Source organism: Mya arenaria, chromosome 5, assembly GCF_026914265.1.
Source record: "Mya arenaria isolate MELC-2E11 chromosome 5, ASM2691426v1".
In the NCBI taxonomy this organism is placed as follows: Eukaryota; Metazoa; Mollusca; class Bivalvia; order Myida; family Myidae; genus Mya; species Mya arenaria.
The window spans coordinates 72,749,206-72,771,316 of NC_069126.1; the positions used below are offsets into that span (position 1 = coordinate 72,749,206).

The window sequence follows — 22,111 nt, forward strand, 5'->3', positions numbered from 1 at the left end:
ATCAATAGATAAAACGCCAATTCAATAAAATTACCATTCATCCCCTTACCTAGATTATAAAGTAGGTTTGATCTGCTGTACTGGAAATATAATCATTCTGATAACTATATACAAAACTTGCGGACACTAATACTTAAAGTTATTTGAGTGTAATGTGTTCAATTACAGTCGGCGTAACTGCGGTGTCTATGGTTTTCCCGGCGGTCAGCTCCGTCTCTGTCATTGATAACAGCGCCCGGCAGTTCCGGTGTGTGACATCTGCCGGAAACCCCCAGGCCACCGTGGAGTGGTACAAGGATAACGGTACACCTGATAGGGCGGATGACACTCGCATCACTACCGGGATAGAGACAGACACTAGCGCAAGTGGTACTCTCATTGTGACTATAGGTAAACTGACGTTGACTGTGCAGAGAAACGATCATGATTTGGGCGTATACTGCAGGGCAAACAACGGCGGAAATTGGCTATACTCCTCTAGTGTTGTCTTAGATGTTCAGTGTAAGAATATAGTGTTGTTCTTATAGTAACTTTCGTTAAGTAGCAAAATACAGGTCGTGATATATTTGTCTAACAAAATCAATCAAGCACACATAATTCGAAATCACCAAGACAATTGCCGGTTATGACAAATCTGATGCTAAACCGCTTAATTGCAACCTATTAGTTAATAACACAATAGACGTTTATTTGTAGAATATAAGGTTTAATCTAAATAGTTTTTATAGGTTAAGTGGTAGGTGTATGGGGAAAACACGCAAAACCTTGTTAACATTATAGATTCAACATGTTAACCAATATGTATTATTAAACATGACCAAAATAAATTATGTCTTTAAAGGGTAGAAATGTATTCTCGTGTAAAGTTCAAAAAGCTTTTAAAACGAAATTCAGGGAATTTTTTAATCGTCAACCGTGAATTACTTAAAATATTTTTATACAATCTAGGTCATCTTTTACTGTAGTTAAATTTAAGTTCATGTTTGTGTGGTAAGCGGATATAACGATTAAGATGAATGTTGAAATGCATCCTTACTCGTGTTAAATTCAAAATGTTATGATATTTGATCATAATGTTAGGCCTCTGCGTACACTTTTATATTAGTATCTTACTAGTTACACAGAACCAAGGCACTAAATTATTTCGCCATCAAAATGCAAACTCGTTTCGCCATGTGAAAGACTTCAATGTTTATGGTGAAAAAAAATAATGATGGAGCCTATAATGAAGACATGACTCATTCATTTCCTATCAGGTGACTAGGTAATTATATATCGTCCAATGTATTTATGCAAAGTAATATTTCGTAATTTTTCAAACGCTTTAGCAATTGTTTTTTTTTAAAATGGCATCATTACCCGCATGTTCAATACATTTGGAACCTTTACGTCCTATTCATTTTACGAACATTTTGTTTTAAAAAATATTTTGGCATTTGTTATGTACTAACAGTTTACAGTGGCTCTGTAGGAGTACGTAAATACAATATTAGCTGTTGAAAAGCGATAGTGAACTGGCAACAACGCATAAATATGAACATGAATAAACACGCATATTCCTAATAATCATGGTGAAAACATTTGTATCGCCGGACGATCTCCATAACCATTGATATATATCAGGTACATTTATACCTTTACTCTATTCACAAAATAACTATTTCAATCTAAAATATACTAAAAGAGTTCCGATATTTCATTACATGTACAGATGATATTAGCATGTTCTATTTGGTATTTGATATGAAAACACGTATCCGTCGAGTCCGATAATAACGTCATAAATCATACCCATAAATGATTTACTGCATCTTTTTAGCTTTAAAAAAACAAGCTCCAACAATTACTTTTCCCCGGACGGTATATGCTTTATCTTACTGTATCGTAGAGAAAAATAATATGGTTAACATATACTAAAAAGTATACTTATATTAATCCACAAGGTATCCTACTTTAAGTCCGATTTAGCATTCTTGTACATATCTTTACTGGATTTTTCTCATTATCCTGTTTATACAAACAGTATCCTTCTGTGATTCTATTTACAGACGAACCTTTAAATCCGAAAGTATTATATAAGGTTTCCGAGGTTACCTCCCCTATACGGGTCATATCCGGACATTCCATGACGCTCAGCTGCACCAGCACGGGAAACCCAAATCCCACTTACACCTGGACGTACCCTGGTGGAAACGCACATAGTGGATCCACGCTCACACTTGCCAGCGTGCAGACCACACTCGCCGGGGATGTCATGTGTACAGCAATGAACACGTTGTCACCTACTGGAGGAACAGCGGTTGTAAAAAGTAGACAAACAACCATTAACCTTCAAGTTCTGTGTAAGTGAGGTCAAACAAAGAGGATCATGCATTAATCCATCTGTTAAGATGGATTCGTTTCCGGATACGGCAATATATTTCACCAAATGCAGCTGTAGTTCTACTCTCATGAACATATTATTCAAATACCTAATTATTCAAATTAGAATCAAAGCGGCTGTAACATGGTTATATCTTATTCATCTTCTTTGAACGATATTGTTCTGCAGTGCAGTTGACTGGTTTTAATGATCCTAGCTTTTTTGGTTTGAGAATATTTGCTAACTGCTGATATTTGCTAATATTATAACTCGACGAAATATAGGTAAGGGGAAGTACATCTGATTATACAGATAATTTATTTATACTGCTTGCAGTTTAACACAAGAGGAAAATTCATTTCGAAATTATATCTATTTTTTATATACATTTTATCCTAAATTTAGGAATTCTATGAAGTGCATATGAATTAATACCAATTTAAATACAATCGTTCGCAACAACTGTTTTTTTATATTTTGAATTATAAACTGTTTTCATACACAACTAGATTTCTATGTTTATTAATGATTTAAATTTGAAGCTTTTAGCTATAGAACTTATCGAGTATGATGACACATATTTATAATTCATTATTATGGATCTGCAATGCTTTTACGATTACACACGATTTAACGAGTAAATAACGCTTTAACGGTTATGTGTACACCAAAAACAACAGAAAATAATTACATTTTCGCTGTATCGCAAATGTAATTACAATTTATGTTCATCGCCAGGAACAGATTCATTGTTAATGAACAAATATCATGTATATGGACAAACAATTCCTAGTGTTATCATTGCATCATGCTAATTATACGAAGCCATTGGTCTATCACTGGAACGTCCTAAAGTGAATTAACTCTAAAGATGAACTGTAGTAACATAACTGTACTTTATAAAATTTATATGCATTGTTTCAATGACCTCCCGAATTATCAGTTGCGTCTTTCATGTTTAACGTATACTAGTGGAAGGAACATCCGTGTTACAATAAACCGATCCCAAGTCGAAGGCAAGCAAGTACTAGTTAGCCAACCCACCCCAGATTACAATCATACATCACATTGTACACATATTGTACTATTATATATGTAGATTCCCCGCGTGCACCATCATGTACCATAAGCGGGACCACAATATCAACCACTGCTATACTCGTGGAGGGCACAGATCGCACCATCAACTGCACAAGTTCGGCAAACCCGCCCCTGATCACTTACACTTGGTCAACTCCGCGACGTGGTCAAGTGTCTGGAGCCAGTTTATCCCTTATCAATGTCCAGCACACCACCGACCAAGGCCAGTACACTCTGACGGTTACAAACACAATGGATCCCACAGGAGAAAACATGGAAACGGGAACTAGCAACACAATGTTCTCAGTGAATGTTCAGTGTAAGTGTATTTAGGCATTTATTACATAGTTTGTGATGTAAGTCTGTATGGCAACACATTTCCAATGGATTCTCGGGTGAGACGATCGTCAGTTAATATAGATAACCTTATTTTAGTGTGTGAGCTTTGCTACTAGTGTGCGGAGGTAACCGTTTCCAAACAGGTAAACTCGGGGCGTTTACCAACATCACAATGCATTAAAGACGAGCTTTTCAACTCTGACACATGCTTCAATATGTTTGAGTATGTTTCTACCCTTGTACGGTAAATAAACTAAATATTCAGTTTTATACCTTATTTACAAATCTTACACAAGTAAATAATGCTTGGAATCAAAAAGATCTATTTTAAAGAGAGGATTTGTGAATCGAAGCAAAACCTATTAACATGATCATAGGTCTACTTGGCGCGATAAAGTCCGACGAATGCTGTATCAAAGGAAGTAAATATCATTGAAAACATTTTCTGAAATATATGTTGAACTCACAAAATACCAAAAATCGATCTCGAAATTATTTCTTGCTAGGCAACAAAATTAAAAAAATGGTTGCGTCGCACTTACCTTATCAGTATGTTTCCGTTGTGTCCAGTTTTAAAAATACCAATATTTTAAATGATTAGCTGTCATAAGTAGTTCAGTGTATTATTAATGAACAATGTCGTCATCATGAAATGATGTCATAATATAATTTTGATAATAAAACTAGTGTATTAATTTTGACATGACTTATAAAAATAATTAAAGCGATGAAAATGTGCGCTCCATTTATAATGACTTTCTATTCTATTATGTCAGTCATACCAGAGGTATGGCCATGAGAAAACACACCAATATGTGTTGCCATATATCTTATAGTAAGTTAACAAACAATTAGTAAGCTTTACAGACTTATTGTTTAGCATATATATATTTTTGGGTCACATGAGCACAAAGGTAGTATTTTGTCTGTCGTGAACATTTTGCATATGCAGCCTAGTTTTCTTACCCAATTTAATGAAAATTAGAATGTGTTTTATTTTATTTTTAGACATAGATCAACCTTTTGGCAATGATACGTCTAGAAGTAGATGACTTGGTCAGTAACACTGTTGATTAACATGAATTGCAATTTGAGTTGCTACGGTACACACACTAAATTAGGATTGTTTACGTGTAATGCGAGGCCCTTTCATTGTTATATGGGTACACTGTCATAAAGACGTTACATGTAAACTGTTGGTTTAGGATGCAATACTTACGTAGCATATTTTTAAGAACTTCGTCTCAAAACGAAAAATAAAGGGGCACGCTCAAATCTTTAAAATGACACTCTTATTCAAAATCAATCACGTACAAACATAAATTTTGAGTGATAAATCCTTAATTACTTACTAAATAATGCATGTATGGAAAATATCAATTACTGATAACAAGATTGTAACCGTGTATTTAATAACTGAAAACCCAAGAATATTATATGATTGGTGAATGAATAAAGATTTACAGTGATCTACTATCGTCTCAAAAGGTAGAAATTATGCACATTTCTTTCAAAATGAACTCGGAATCCTTCATAAGAACCATTGTTTACGACATTTATGTATCCTTTCTGGTATATCTTAACAATTGTATAAATTGTGGTAAATCTTATTTGGGAGTAATAGTGCATCTTTAACTATTTTCCAGTTTTTGTAATAACACACCAATCTATAAAAACAAACAATAAACTGCTGTTAACATTATTTGCTAATTATTTCCTCATTGCAATTAAAATAAAGACAACAACAAATATTTGAAATTAAATAAGTGATTTTCTCTGAAAATTTCTTTTGTAAATCTAGCCACCTGTCAATGCCATTTTCACTCGTTGACGGTGAAGGACATTTTTTCCGCTCATAGTTGCTGAATTTGTAACAAATTTCTAGTTGCAACAGCAAAGAGTAAACAACAAGAAGGTGAATATCAGAATGTATGTACATATGAAGCCACATGATAATTTCATACCTAAATAATGCTTCGAATGTGAATTTTAATAATTTTATTTTGCTATCATAACATCAAAACGGAAAATTCTATCCAAATATTGCATATTCTTTCAGCTTAAAGTATGGCCACCATATTTTTAAACCAATCAAAAGTTGGACGATGTATCTTTCGTATGGCATATCGCATGTATATTATATAAAACAGTTACCACACGGAAAGGAAACTCGTTCCAAACGTTGGTCGTCGTCCTCGTTATGTTAGTAATCTTTAACTACAGATAAAAAAAATCTCCTGAAATATGATTCAAGGGGTAGGCTTTCCGTACGGATAATATCCGGATGTTTATCTTTATCATATACATGTGCACCTGAATTTCGCTTCATTTACAGTTGAACCTTCAACCCCTATGGTTTCCTACCAGGGTTCCGCAATAATCTCCAATTTGCGTGTAATATCCGGACGTTCCATGACTCTCAACTGCAGCAGCACGGGAAATCCGAGCCCCACTTATACGTGGACGTACCCTGGTGGAGAGTCACATAGTGGCCCTAACCTCACATTCAGCACCGTGCAGACCATACACGCCGGAGATGTCACGTGTACGGCAGAGAACACGTTGTCACCTACTGGGGAGAAAGCGGTTGATAGAGCACGACAAACAACCTCGACTCTCCAAGTTCTGTGTAAGTTTGTTTCTGAATATGTTAATTTTCCAATTAATAGGGATTTAGACCAGGTCCTTTAAAGAATGGTGATTCTGGACTAGAATGATTATAAACTAGAATGATTCTTGAACAGGTTGATTCTGGACTTGGGTGATTCTAGACTCCGGTGTTTCTTGACTAGGGAGATTTTTGACCAGGGTGATTCTGGATTAGCGTGACTTCGCACACAAAGAAGAAAGAGATTACAAAAATCAATACTGATTATGAAAGTTGCAACCAACTGCTCTTAGCAATATAGTACTGGACTAAACTGTCGTGTTATATGACTATAATTATAACAATTATATTTTGACAAACCATATAATGTTTGATTATATATGTGCTTATAAAATACACATCATTGTTGGAATCAGATTGTACAAAGTTGTACACAAAGAATGTCAAGTTTTGATTGGGGTCAATATCATTCATATAAATTATAGAGCATGACATGTATATATATATATATATATAAACTCGAGAAAGTATTGAATGTATACAACTTTTGTGGATTTTTTTAGGAATGTAAAATATAAAATTTTACCTATAAACATCTGAAACGTATACATATATGCTATAGCAGTTGGACCTATATTGATATAATTATATGTCTTATTGATATACAGATTGCTTTTGTGAATTTTGTTATACTAAATCATGAACAGATGAAAGCAAATAATTTAAGGCTCATTCAAAACCATACATTAACATGTACATTACATGTCATGGCATATCATGGATTATGCATTGTAAGCCAAATACTCCTGTGAAAAAATATGTTAAGGGATCAAAAATTGATAAATTATATTGTTTCTATTCGGATTAAATTGATAGTAGAACATTGGAAAAATATGGAGGTCAGTGTCTGTCATGTGTATACTGAGCATTATAATGATTTCCATAGCAATGTAAATCTAGATCAGTTCGTATACACTGGTAGAGGTTTGCCAATCAAAGTAATTCTGTGAGGTGTTCAGTTGTAAGGTGGTCACGTGTGTGTGTTTGTTTTCCTATTATCTCCACAATATGCCAAATTCGGTTAACAAAGTGTTGACAGCTTTTTAATATTTTGTTGAGGTTCGCTGACGTTAAAGCTCTAATGGCTGCTACATATACAAGATAAAAATGTAAATGAAGTTAGTCTTAGAATTGAGTTCTCATATGAATCTTACCGCAAAAATAGATAAATAAAAACATATCTTATGCGATAAGATTGTAGCGAAGGAAAGATAGTTTTACGGTGATAATCTTTTATACGTTTAAAATGGTTTCACATTTGTATATTTAACAAAACCATTATCAATGTATAAGATGGCATAGAATCTGTGGCAAAGCATAAAATAAATCAAGTACTGATTTTGTGTTAACATTGATGATAATAAAATTCAGAATCAGTATGATGATTGAAAAGGGGAGAAACTATAGAATAGATTTAGGTTAACGGTATTAGCCCGATATTCGAAAAGTTTCGCTTCTCGTCACGGCGTCGGCGGTCTGGTTTAAATTTAGGGCAAGTTGGCATTTGCTCTTATAATTGCAATACTCTTCATTCAATACACATACTAGTTTACACAGTTGTTTAGGGCCATCACATAATGCGGTTACATAACTCCATATTATCTTAAATAAAAATTATGGCCACTGAATAACTTAGGAACTAAAGAATAGTTTTAGAGCAAATTCAAGTTTTAGAGCAAGGTTGGTTTTTAATTAATAACTTAAAATTAGGTTACATAACTTCATATTAACCCTATATACAATTGTTGCAATTGATTGACTATTTGTTTATTCTTTTGACAGGCACATTATAATATTTTATATCCATGTTTTCACAAAGTAAAACCTGGTTATAAGAATGACGTGTGTCGTTGTTCGAGCGAGCCGATGAGAGGACGGCGTTAAACTGTACTATGGTATCGAATAATTTTAGTTAAGTTTAGCATATAGTGACCAAACATGGTTTACAGGAATAGAACTGTTTTCGGGGTCCCTAGGATCAAAGTAAGTGTTACTATTTATAAAAATATTGGGTATTGACACTTAAGATAGGGTTGACATATTGCGACCAAACTTCGTATATATAAGACGTTTATAGAGACATATTATTGGATTGTGTTAAGGCCCCATGATTCATGGTCAAGTTCAAGGTCACTGTTTGCTAAAATAGAAAAATGGCTAGTACTCTATAATTAAGTTGACATATTGTGACCAAACTTTTTTTTATTATTCGATATTTTTAAGTCAAAAGCTTAAATCTTAGGTTTGCAAATTGGCAGCGTAAAATAAAATATCCGTCTTTAATGCGGCGTTTCCGCATTGACGTCTTTGTTTCTTGTGTGTCCAATGTATTCAAATTTACAGGTTAGATATATGCTAGGTTGTATTGTGATTACAAAACCTTTTGCGTAGCTAACAATCATTTGTCATGTCAAAATGAATTGATTATATAACAAAAACTTTAATTTTTCATTCTGAATTTAATTTAAGGAAAGATTATATATTCCATGGCATATTAACTATATTTGCAATGTACTTGAAAATATATATCCAAATTGCCATATATTAATAATATTGCATTCTGTGTATGCATTTTTTGTACATACTTTTGAAACTGTCGGAAACTGTAATACCTGTCAGCTATTAATTGGTTGATTATTAAAATTCGTGTGCAGTACCAAAGACGCAAAATACTATTTGAAATGAAGGTTTACACCACAATATACAAATTGAAATGCTTCTGACAATATATATGAACGAATATGCAAAGAAAAAAATCAAGAGATGGAAGTATGCATCATCATCATCATCATCATCATCATCATCATCATCACCACCGTCAGCATCACCACGACCATCACCAGCGCCGCCGCCGCCATCATCATCATCCTCATCATCATCATCATCATCATTATCATCATTATCTTCATCATCAACATAGTCATCATCACATCATCACAACCACCACCAAGACCAACAACTTCGCCGCCGCCGCCGCCGTCACCGCCACCACCGCCACCACCACCACCATCATCATCATCATCATCATCATAATCACAGCCACCATACCACCACCATGATGATGATGATGATGATGATGGTGGTGGTGGTATAATAATGATGATGATGGTGGTGTTGGCGGCGGCGGCGGCGGCGGCGGCGGCGGCGGTGGTGGTCGTGGTGCTGGTTGTGATTATGATGATGATCATCATCATACCATCATTATCATCAAGTATGGATCATCACCATCATCATCATCATCATCATGTATATAGAGGATCTCAAATGAGTGTTTATTTTGTATCAAATTTATTAAACGAGTTTTTATCGTTTTTAAATGACGAGTTTAATAAATTTGATACAAAATAAACACAAATTTGAGATTCTATTTATAACATAACTCATTTACGGTACAAATCTAGGTCAAAGTTTCATACTTTAATCCATTGAAATCCAGCAAATCAATAATAATGCCATAAAGTCATAAACGTGTGACGTCATAAGTAATCACGCGAGTGTGAACATGTCATTTGGCGTTTGAAGTTTAAAAAGAACATAAGTCAGCGTCACAGTCGCTTTCAATAGTGCGAATTCGCTTCGTAGCTGGCCGATTACAGCATGGATTTATGTCATTTTAATTGATATGCACAAGGACATTACTTCCGTGAATTTAAAGTATGGTGAAAAGCAAACTGAGTTCTTGCACAATAAGCAAGCGCGTATTGCCATCTGTTCCTTGCCAAAGTAACGTTATATAAATTAAATAAAAATTATCATTAAATAAATTTATATCTGAACTCTGAATTTTATTAAGAAATTTACACAATTAAGTTGTGGACAATCAGATAGATGGCATAGAGGCATAGAGGGTTATGACCTTACTTGGTATATTTTCCATATTTACTCCTTAATTTTTTTATTTTTCTATTAACACGGGGGGAATAAAATTCGATCTTGCACTGAAATAATTTTTTTCATCCATTTTTCAAGGTCATTAATTTCTTGCCCCGCTTGAGAGACTCTAGTTTGACCACATACCTTGTAGGGAGACTCCGTACGAAGGGAGATAACCGCTGCGTATAATTTTCGCCAAACGCACGAGAAATAAGTACACTAACATAAACTAGTTTCGAGCTAATTGATACTTCATGTGTTCATCTCACTTTTTATATAAAAACAATAACGGGTTGATACCTTTTCCGGCAGAAAACAATAACACATAAATTTGCCATTTGAAACAAATAAATCGCATCGTTGGTTTATTAAATTCTTTAGGGAGTTATCCAAACCTAAAAAATAGTGTTTAGGTATATAACTAAACAGCTTAAATTCCCCATAACGTATAGTGCCACAGTTAAATGATGCATCGACTAAGAAAAGTGCTGTGTATAAAGCATGTTCTATGTCATGCCCCCTAAAGACCTCAATACTTTAGTTTAAAAGAATAAAGTCAAATGTTCTGCATAGATTTATCAGTGAAATAAAATTGATATTTAACTGTTTCAAACAGGGAAAATATTTAATTGATATTTTTCACTGTTTTAAAAATCTCGCGTCCAAATGAAACTATTTCCAAAAGGATTTAACGTTCGCATACAATTCGAAGCGTTTTTTGTAAAGCTACAATTATATGTTTATTTCATATCCTTTTTTTTGCATATAATCAAATTATAATAGCGGCTGGGTTTCATGTTTAGAGGGTGATACGCTAAAACAAATAAACATGATTTTTGTATAATTTATTTCACAATTACAAGGCCATGCAAATGATACTTATTTTTGTTGTTGCTTTCAGCCTGTTGATCAAATTTAGAATGGTGGCTCTTTATAAGCTATTATATCTTGGGAATTGCATGGTCCCTTAAAACACAATAGAAATGTCCGACAAAGCAGGAGATACACAGATAATACATTTACATGAAATATTTAACTTGAAGCTGGCTGAACAATTGTTTGGTTATCAGTAAAAAAATCGCATACACGGAATAGAAATTGGGTCAAGAGATTACGCACCCAGGCAATTATGTTGAACACAAAAAGACCATCCTGTTGTAACAACATACTTTTGAAACAACGGTGTTACAGGATTACACATATTTGTATCATGTTCTAGTCTATGCGTGAGATTCATTGAATTAAAAAAAAATGATATAAGTAAAGTTTACCAGATGGAATGTGCATTCATGAAAGTTGGCTGTCACAAGCCGTGTCATTTTCGGCCTACAAACTATAATAAATATTGCAAGCAGCACAACTGGCTAATAACCCTCCATGAAGTGTTCTTAAAGTATCTATGCAAAATATAAAAGGTGTGTTCCTTGGAGGATTTTAAAGTTTAGTAGGGTTATTACTACTGCGTTTTGATTCGAGGGGTTGTATTCGACTCGAGTGGATTTTTGCAGATTCGGATTTCACGAGGCGCTAGCCGATTGACACAAGGTCTGCAAAAATCCACGCATTTTAATGACGCACTATTTTTTCTTGACGATATTTTAAAAATGCGCAATGATACTTGTTATGGCGTGACGTTAGCAGAGTGGAAAAAGACTGTATTGCACTGGAATACGGCCACCTAATATTGCGACATGTATTGCGTTTGGATTTATAATGGCTATATAATAAAAAAACTCCGCATATAATAAACATTTTTATACTTACGCCGTGTATAGTTGTTATTTATTCTAATTCCGTGTTTCTGTGTGGGCTACCTGTTTTCATAGGATGGCTTCATATTTATTTAATTGGCGTCGTTTGTTGAGTCGGGTTGTGTTGTTATGGTTCAGGGCCTCAGTTCAATAAAATATTAAACCAAGCCCTTGTAAAAATCGCCATTTATTATATAATCCTGGTCCGGAATCGCCCATGTCCAGAATCGCCTTTTGTTGTTCAGAATAACCCTGTTATAGAATCACCATTTCACATATATATACATATACATTGATAACACTGTCGACCACGTGTTCGCCTCGGTTGACAACATTTCTAAAATTGATAAATTCAGCCATCTAATATTTATATATTGTCATCCTTGAACTTCGTGTTGTAAATTTAATATTCACATATAGTTAATCATGACCTATTTAATTATACGAATGCCTTATTGTTCCCATTTGTATGATACTTGTAACACTTGTCGAACACTGGTGTTCGTCCGCGCCTAGCAGATGCAAATTTGAGTTTGTGTTGTAACAAATAAGTGATTTTAACAGATTTAAAAGCGAATTTTCTTATTTATAGTTTATGAAGCTTAATGTACAAATAAATATGGCTTACATCTTAAAATCATGTTAACTAAAGGAAGACATTTTCGCTACAAGTTCAAGTCCAAAGGATCTTTTCAAAACATTTGTTTTCAAAAGCCTCTTAAATATCATTGGCGTCTATAATGTATGATTTAATCTAGTTGAGGACACATACTGCATTGTCGGCTGAACTTGTTTCTTCAAACCGACCTAATCTTACTTCTACTCTTCTCGTAGATCCACCAAGAAAACCATCATGCACCATAAGCGGGACCACAATATCAACCACTGCTATACTCGTGGAGGGCACAGCTCGCACCATCAACTGCACAAGTTCGGCAAACCCGCCCCTGATCACTTACACTTGGTCAACTCCGCGACGTGGTCAAGTGTCTGGAGCCAGTTTATCCCTGATCAACGTCCAACACAGCGCCGACCAAGGCCAGTACACTCTGACGGTTACAAACACAATGGATCCCACAGGAGAAAACATGGAAACGGGAACTAGCAACACAATGTTCTCAGTGGATGTTCAGTGTACGTTGTTTTACTGACCTGTTACTAATGTACGTATTTATTCTTTAATATGGCAGTAACTATTATAGCATGAGCAATCTGGACTGGAGCAATGAATGGAAATCTGTGTTAAATGCTGTTCAATATAAATTTGCAGAAACGCATATATACAGCCAATAGTTTTGCCGTTTTCAGGCTTGAAGAAAGCTGAAAATAACTTTATTTCTATTTCTGTAGTTGGTCCCAAAGTACAACTTCGGGAGATCCATGCCATATTAAGGGACATAGACTTAAACTTCCAGTGCCCATTTGTTTCTGGGAATCCTTCTGAGACATCCTTTGTCTGGACTAGATCAGTTGACAGCAGACAATGGAACAGCCAGATTGTCAGTATCAGCTCTGTAAAGAAATCAGACGCCGGCATGTATACGTGCACCGCAACGAACCAGATGACGCCCACTGGAGCGCCCGGCATCACTGGAAGTCATAGCGGAACCTTTTACCTTAATGTTCAGTGTATGTAAAGGTTTGAGTACGAGTATACCTTACATTCACGTAAAATGTGATCTCAGATAGCTATTTTGTGCGGTCGTTTTCGTGCGCCAAATTTGGTTGCTTATATTTTAGCGTTATAGTCTTTGCCGTCTTCATTAAGCCATTTAGGTGTTTTGTATGTCGGGACAAAAGTTTGAAAACAGTGTACATAATTCGTTATCCAAAATATCTAATCAATTGTCTTAAGCATTGACCGGACAATATTTCTGAATCCATGTTATTTGTTGAATATGGGTTATATTTGGTAATGTAGTAGGTTATTAGGTCAAATGTTCGCCATATCTTATGAAAACACAAAGGCTAATTTGTCCACTCAGTCTGCATGATGTGTCTCTGTTTATAAGCAACTGGTAAATTTGTGTTTCATGTCCGTTCGTAGGGTAAGTTTCTTGCTTAAACGTACGAACAAAGCAATGTCCAAGATTTATCATTCTACTTGTACATATGAAACGTAGTAACAAAGTCATTTAGTAAAAGGTTCAATACACTGATACTACAATTAAGACCATGTTTATGCGAGCGTATAGTAGTATAATCCTAACTACGGTTATTGCTGAATCATCTCCCTTTTCCACTTTGACCGTTTGTTTTCATAATGAAGCTGTTTTTCCGCACAAACTCAAACTGACTAAAGGAATTTAAGAGAAACTTAGAGAATTTAGATGTTTATCAATGAGAGTGTTTTCAATTGGCAAGAACTTAAACCATATATACCGTGCTTTATGCTTGTTTTTCCCCTTTACCATATGTATTACGTATGGTCCGGAGTATAACACTCGAGGTATTGACTTGAAAATTTACACACAGATAAACTAATTGAGGAAATATGCATATGCATGCGTTTCTTTTTGTCCGGAGCATGAGTCAAAGACATTGAGATAGTAATTTTAAACTTATATACAGATATCATCTTATTGAGAAGGGTGCAACGCACAGGAATCATCACACTGAATTAGTCTTTCATCAATAATTACGCTTCGTTCGTTTTAAAAACGTTAGCGAAACATTTTCTAACTCCAAAGCTCGTAAGATATTGAATTCAAACTTTATAAGCATATACAACGTACTGAAGTCAAGTTTAATGTACAGCAACAATCACTCGGGTTTCAGAATTGTAATCTTTGTTATTTTTATGTATGAACAGAGTTAATATAATACAATCACATAGTTTAATATTTTATTATTTAACAATAAGATTTTCTCTGCACATTAATTACTGAAGTCATAATGCGTCTAGTGTTAAAATGATGAAATAGTATTACATGACCAAACATAACACAATAAACACTTAAGGGGTGTGGAGCCAAATGTCAAATATCTCTTGAAGTCCGTCGTGTCGAAGTTCTGTTAAACTGCAAATCAACAGATTATAAACTCGTGTAAAATGTGCAACAAAAAGAAGAAAGAGACATCACTGCTATTCTGAACAAATAGTTTACCAGAACCACGAAAATACAGAACTTACTTCGAAAATACAAACAAAGCATCTTATACACACATTTAACAAATGCGGAACTAAACAGTGGAGAATCCAAACATACCAAATCACATTATGCCAAGAATTTTAAAATGTAAAAGAGAAGATGTCTGTCCAGATGTCTGTCCAAACGATATATTTGAACTGAGAAAAACTCACGAAATCTAGGCGCTTTAAAAATGCTGATTTTACAACATATTATTATTTTAAGGGAACAGTCAAAAAGGCAAATCAGCACTGAGTGACATCTGTATTATCTAGATTATAGTAAATTGTTGACCATGTAGAGTTAACTTTCATTGAAAATTGGTTAGAATGCTAATTTATAAATATGTTTTTTTTTGTCATCTAGTTAATTAAACAACACTCATGCACAAGTACAATGTAGAGAGGAGAGTCGTTTTTAATCCATTACTTACACAGCTGTAAGGGTAAATGTAATTATGTCAGCTGTAAAATCATCTCAAGGCAGTGCAATAACAGATACAAATTAATATGCACATTCACAATAATGGATGTTTGAACCCGCCTCCCATTTAATAACATGTACGTTTTACAGTTTGATTCGAGCTTAGTGGACTAAACGTATGCATACGAATTTCAACAACTCTCGTCGTACAACGTTTCAAATATTGAGTACAGGACCCGTGAACAAAAGTAGAGTTTCAGCCTCAAAATGATTACACACAAAATGTACATTAAAGTAAACAAAATCTATTATTAACAGCACAGCAATACTCAAATACATTTTCCAGATGAATCTGTCGTCAGTGACTTCCATGTTACTCAGCACATCGGAACTTTCAACGTTACACAATCTGAGTACAGCAATGTGACGTTTACCTGCACGGTGGATAGCAATCCTTCGTCAACCATCAATATTCGAAAGGAAGGTGAAATAAGGAGATCCATCGATAATTCAAAACAGCTTGAATACACCATTGCAAACCTAACATGCTGGGATGCCGGGCTTTATACTTGTGATGGCAGCAATGAGTTTAATACCGACACCCTTTCGATGAAGAACTTGAAGTTGCTTGTTACATGTAAGTTGAATACAACTTTAAACGAAAACTGCTTACTTGACAAAAGGATAAAGGCAATCAATAGTATCGAAACATAAATGATCATCGAATATAAAATGATTTAAGTGCCGTTAATTGAAACAATGCAACACAAAGCATAATTTATATATATATATATATATATATATATATATATATATATATATATATATATATATATATATATATATATAGTGTTTGAAACATATTATGTTCATAGAAAAAGAAAAAAAAATGTAATCAATAAAATTATTTTCAGGCAGACCAAGGCGTCCACCTGGCGAAGTTGTGGAGTTGACCTTTGTAGCCCGCCATCACGAACAAGTAACACTGAAGTACACTGTGTTTGCGTATCCGGTCCCTAGTCCATCACAGTTTGTCTGGAAAAGATGCAAGCCAACTTGTGCTCATTTATCAAATCTCCCTGGGAAATACGAAATAAGAACAACAGGGTTGTCTAGTAATTTGACCATTTTGGGAGTCGATACTGGTGATTACGGCGTGTACAGTATTTCGGTTAGCAATGGCATTGGCGAAGAGCTAGTCGAAGAAATTTATCTCAAACCAGCTGGTTAGTCACTAATTAAGATGCTGCAATATATATTGTATGGTTTGGCACTGATATTCTAAATGACATAACTCTTTACAGTTAAAGCGAAACAAATAGAATGTGATCCTTAAGTTTTCCGTACGAAAAAGCTCTTACTAAAGCACTAAAATTAAGTATGTATATCGCGAACTGAATACTATACAGGAGTTGTGTCCGTCACGTCAGGTCACGTCCCTGAACATTCCAATTTCGCATGTACCTCCAACATTTTGCACCTAGACTACTCATGTAATTTCATTTGGTTCAGCATACAGGAGCAGCGATGCCCCTGCATATTTCACATTGCCCTACAATTGGTACACACTTGCCATGATTGTGAAATTTGCAGAAAAACACTTTGTGCCCTGTTAAGTATTCATTCCTTCTATGATAGATCAATTACCATGCATATCACATATTAAAATTGAATTGCTAAGTCGGTCGCACATTTCTTGGAGTCTTCGATGTTCCTTCCCCGGAATCCATTATATATTATTCAGATTACTTTACAGAATATACCGTAGGAAAGTCATTATGTTAACTATTCATGTTAACTATTCATGTTCAATTGTAACTTCTAGGCTACTTCCCTTTTGTCTAAGATGTCCAATCTAACGCCGGATTTAACCGCATCAAGTATTCACTAGTGCGAAGAGTCTTCAGTCAAATTCACCACGGTATTCAACGGAGTTAAAAAATATGAATAAACTGGGTACCGAGGACGACGAAATTTGTACGTTTACCGCAATTCTGTTGAAGATATTTTCGTAGATCTAAAACAATTGGTGCGCTTTTCGTGCGAAATGTTTAATGAATCGGCAAATATCTGCGAGAACAATCGTAAATAAAACGAGCACTATTTTATATACTTTGATTTTTATCATTTTTTTTATTAGATAAAGTATAAGTTGATGTATTGTGAAAAATTAATCATATTTGATTTAAAATTAGTTTTAAATGTACACAATAAAGAAAGAAACAGTGTTAATTGTGTTTTGTTGTATTTTTATAAAAGCAATGCACGTTATATCGGTTATGCAATTATAAAGAAACATGTGTTTCCTTAACAGATGTGTATAATAAGCCCAAATCGCAACAGTTCTACATGTAGCTTTATTAAAGTGCGTACACAACTACATTCACTTAATAAATGTAAATAATATTAAATATTAAATGATTACTAAAAGTAAATTCCTACGGTCATTCCAGTTCCATATCATCATTATTAATGATATTGAGAAAAAACAACATAGTCTTTAACATATGTTTCAGGACCACCAGATCCACCAACGGAACTCCATGTTATTGAGGAGTCCATCGGAGAAACACAAGCAATACTAACATGGATACCTGGATTTAATAACGGTTTAAGTCAAACATTTCATTTATCGTATGGAACATTGATTGAATTCGCAACCATAACTAAAGTGAATATTTCTCAAAACGAATTCGAAGAAAGCATTAACTATACAATAAACAAACTGCAACCTGAAAAGCAGTACTATGTGGAACTTTTTGCTTCTAATGCCGAAGGGAACTCCATGAGAGTCAACGCAACATTTACAACATTGGTGCATCTTGTTAGTAAGTAATTCATTCTCTATATTCCATTTAATAAATTCACCATTATATGTACGCATGATTTTGAACTTAGCGCCGCCGTTGTTCTGCCGATGTGCAACCACTGCAGCTGTACTACTGATTTACGGTATCAATGCGGTAGTAGTACGGTATCACATCGGTAAAAACGGTAGAAATGTGAAAGTATATCATCGAGGCTACTACTACTACTACTACTGCTACTGCTACTGATACTGCACCCGCTACCGCTACCGCTACAGCTACCACTACCGCTACCGCTACCGCTACCTTTCCTACTTCTACTACTACTACTACTACTACTACTACTACTACTACTACTACTACCACTACCACTACCACTACCACTACCACTCCTACAACTACTACTACTACTACCACTACCACTACCACTACCACGACCACTACCACTACCACTACCACTACTACTACTACTACTACTACTACTACTACTACTACTACTACTGTCACCACCACAACCACCACCACCACCACCACTAATCATATCACTACCACTACCACTACCACCACTACTACTACTACTACTACTACTACTACTACTACTACTACTACTACTACTACTACTACTACTACTACTACTACTACTACTACTACTACTACTACTACTACTGCTACTACTACAATTACTACCATTACCACTACCACTACCACTACTACTACTTCTACTACTACTACTACTACTACTACTACTACTACTACTACTACTACTACTACTACTACTACTACTACTACTACTACTACTACTACTACTACTACTACTACTACTACTACTACTACTACTCCTACTACTACTCCTACTACTACTACTTATACTACTACTACTTATACTACTACTACTACTACTACTACTACTACTACTACTACTACTACTACAACTTGTACCTACTTCTACTTCTACTTCTACTACAGTACTACTACTACTTCTTCTAAATAACGTTTTCTTAACAATTTTATTTCTTGTGTTTGTTGTTTTGTAGCAATGAGTGTCTTTTTGTTTTACTCTTAGCTTTGCGGCATCAAAAAGCTGTTTGTGACGTTTTGATTGCTGAGCTAGTTCCTGTAGTTTTCTATGTTTTGTTTCATGAATGAGTTGATCCAGATGGTCCATCAGCTGCTATAATTGGTGGATCAATCGGAGGTGTCATTTTCGCAGTGTTGATTATTGGAGGCGTTATTTTGGGCGTAATGAAATTGAGAAAACTCGGTAAGTGATTAAATAAGTTTGATTACGTTTAACCTTCACACATCAGTTTTCATTAAGGCTTGGACAACGCAGCTAATGTATGATTTGTCCTAAGAAGGGCACACAGTCAGTGTTGAGAACGTTCATTTATGTTCCTATGTTTTCGCCAACAATAACTTAATAATATTAGCTTAATGATTCAGTAATAAGAAGCAATGCAAATGTAACCTGCTGTATGGAATCAAAATGAGATTTCAGCAATCTTCTGGTTGCCATTACAAATTTGATCGATTACTTATAAGGCTCATCGGTGAACAACAACTATGTTTTGCATCAGGTGCTTGTTTTAAGGCTTATCTTCTAAGAAAGGAATCCTAACTTGAACTAAAAGATATATACAACAGCTGCTCAAAAATAAAACTTAAAGGCAAAACTATACATTCATGCCAGTGTCAATCTACTAATTGTTATCAGTTTAATGTTTTTTTAAGAACGTTGTCGTCTTTGTTGTTTCTTCTTTGTAGAACAGTTATTTTGTGTGTTTTTTTTATGATCGGTTTTGAATACCGAAATTTAACGCGATGACGCCAAACAATCATGCATTTAGTTGCATATTGAGAGTGTTTTTTTATCTCACACTATATCGCTATTAATTGAAAGCGATTGGTTGTCGAAAATGCAAAAATAACATGAAATTCCATGTTGTCAGACTAATACTTAATATTGATATCATTATTGTTATCCATGTTATCAAACATATTAGAAAATCTGATACACGGTTAACTGAAGAATAACAGAAATACAGCATTGTCTGCGTTTACTCTCAACGTATTTGGCATTCAGAATTCGGAAACAAATATAGATTTTGGGGGTGGGGGTCCTGATGGAAATAATAATTAATCACCATATATACACGTGATTGCTTTAAAGTTAGAATAGATGAACTCGGGTTTTCAAAAAAAAACCTGGAACAAATGATGTTTAAAACATATTGAATGTATTATAGGATGTTTAATTACAACCATTCAAACATCAATAACTAAAATGAGCATTTCTGATGTTTAATGTTTTCTGTTATAATAGTATTTAGACACTGATTTGGTTAAATATTTTTGACAAAACCTGGATTAGAAAAGCATTGGATTTTGAATAAGGATATATTACATGTATTTGTGTGCATTTGTTGTGCTGTGTATATATCGACGCAAAAGGGCAAATTGAATTTTGTGATGACATGTACATAGACAGAGTTTCATTTTGGTAACTCCATGACAATTTCAAATGCACAAAGAAGAACAAAAGACATAAAACCAACATTGTATTCAGTTTCAGTTGTATACCCATAATAATAAAATACAAAACTAATAATTGTAAACATAGCTTTGGTCCTCAAATTGGCATTGCTTTTACAAAGGAAGACGTACATCCCATAGGTTTTGTTTTGTATAGATATACAATAATTATGCAATAAGCGATTTTTATAGGTATATAACTGCTTGCTTTGAGTTCGACATAGTCACCTCAATGGCGGTTTGGTTTATGTACGTCTATCCGTCTGTTTTTGCGGGAGTGCGCGCGTTTGTCCAGTTTTGGCTTGTTCAAGCTATTACTTTGCCATGGGGGATTGTAAAATAAGTTCATACACGTGTTCACTATGAGGAGAAGGCGTGTCGAGTACACGAAAGATGTCTATAGATCAAAGGGCAATGTCGCACATGAACTACATTTTTTCTTAAAACGTTTTCAAAACAGTTACAGCAGCGGGCTCGATTTTATTGGTGTTTCGCCGACACACATATATTTAATTGAAAGTGTTTTTTAAACATATTTTAATCATAATCAAAGGATCTATTAATACATCTTAATATGTTCTTCTCCAAACCTTAGCAAAAGTACATAGTTAGTGACGGAAATTTGTACATCTAACAATGGAAGATGACACAATGAAATTGATATTGATGGAATATTAAAGTACCAGGTTTAGTATTTAAGTTAAATGTAAAATATAATTTTGGTTTATTTAACATTATTAAATAGTTTAAGGGAAATTATACAAAGGCGACGCACACTGACAAGACAGTAGTATTAAGTAAAACAAGTTTGTGTTATCAACAGCTTTAAGGTAATCTTGTTCTTTTTCATTAATCAAACACAAATGTCTTTGATTATGTTCGACAACAAAATGAGAATTTAAAGAGGAAGAAAAAAGAGTATGGCGGTATGTTTAAATGAAATACTTCTACTTTATGGCCAAATCTTTTACTGAGCTCTAAAAAACGATTGACAGTGGTGCTGAATATCATAGGTTCACAGAAAGAAGACAAATCAAGGTGGGGGATAGTTATGTGTTTTTGGATGTGGCTGATCTTTTGCTGTCAAATCGTATCGACATTTGAATAAAGAGGTGAACTGCATCGACCAATGTCTTATTTTGCTT

General features: G+C 34.5%; 1 protein-coding gene across 3 annotated transcripts in view; it reads left to right on the forward strand.

Moving 5' to 3' along the window:
- The window catches only part of LOC128235232 (hemicentin-1-like), a 52,668-nt gene that overhangs the window by 14,733 nt on the left and 15,824 nt on the right, over positions 1 to 22,111 (forward strand). For 2 of the 3 annotated variants that reach the window (XM_052950011.1, XM_052950014.1), the window contains exons 3-12: positions 169 to 501; positions 2,049 to 2,342; positions 3,462 to 3,761; positions 6,117 to 6,410; positions 12,908 to 13,207; positions 13,424 to 13,702; positions 15,974 to 16,264; positions 16,542 to 16,853; positions 18,144 to 18,455; positions 19,582 to 19,695. In XM_052950011.1, coding sequence (XP_052805971.1) covers positions 169 to 501; positions 2,049 to 2,342; positions 3,462 to 3,761; positions 6,117 to 6,410; positions 12,908 to 13,207; positions 13,424 to 13,702; positions 15,974 to 16,264; positions 16,542 to 16,853; positions 18,144 to 18,455; positions 19,582 to 19,695 — 2,829 coding nt within the window. The remainder of the gene's footprint in view (positions 1 to 168; positions 502 to 2,048; positions 2,343 to 3,461; positions 3,762 to 6,116; positions 6,411 to 12,907; positions 13,208 to 13,423; positions 13,703 to 15,973; positions 16,265 to 16,541; positions 16,854 to 18,143; positions 18,456 to 19,581; positions 19,696 to 22,111) is intronic. The other variant, XM_052950013.1, reaches the window with a different exon arrangement.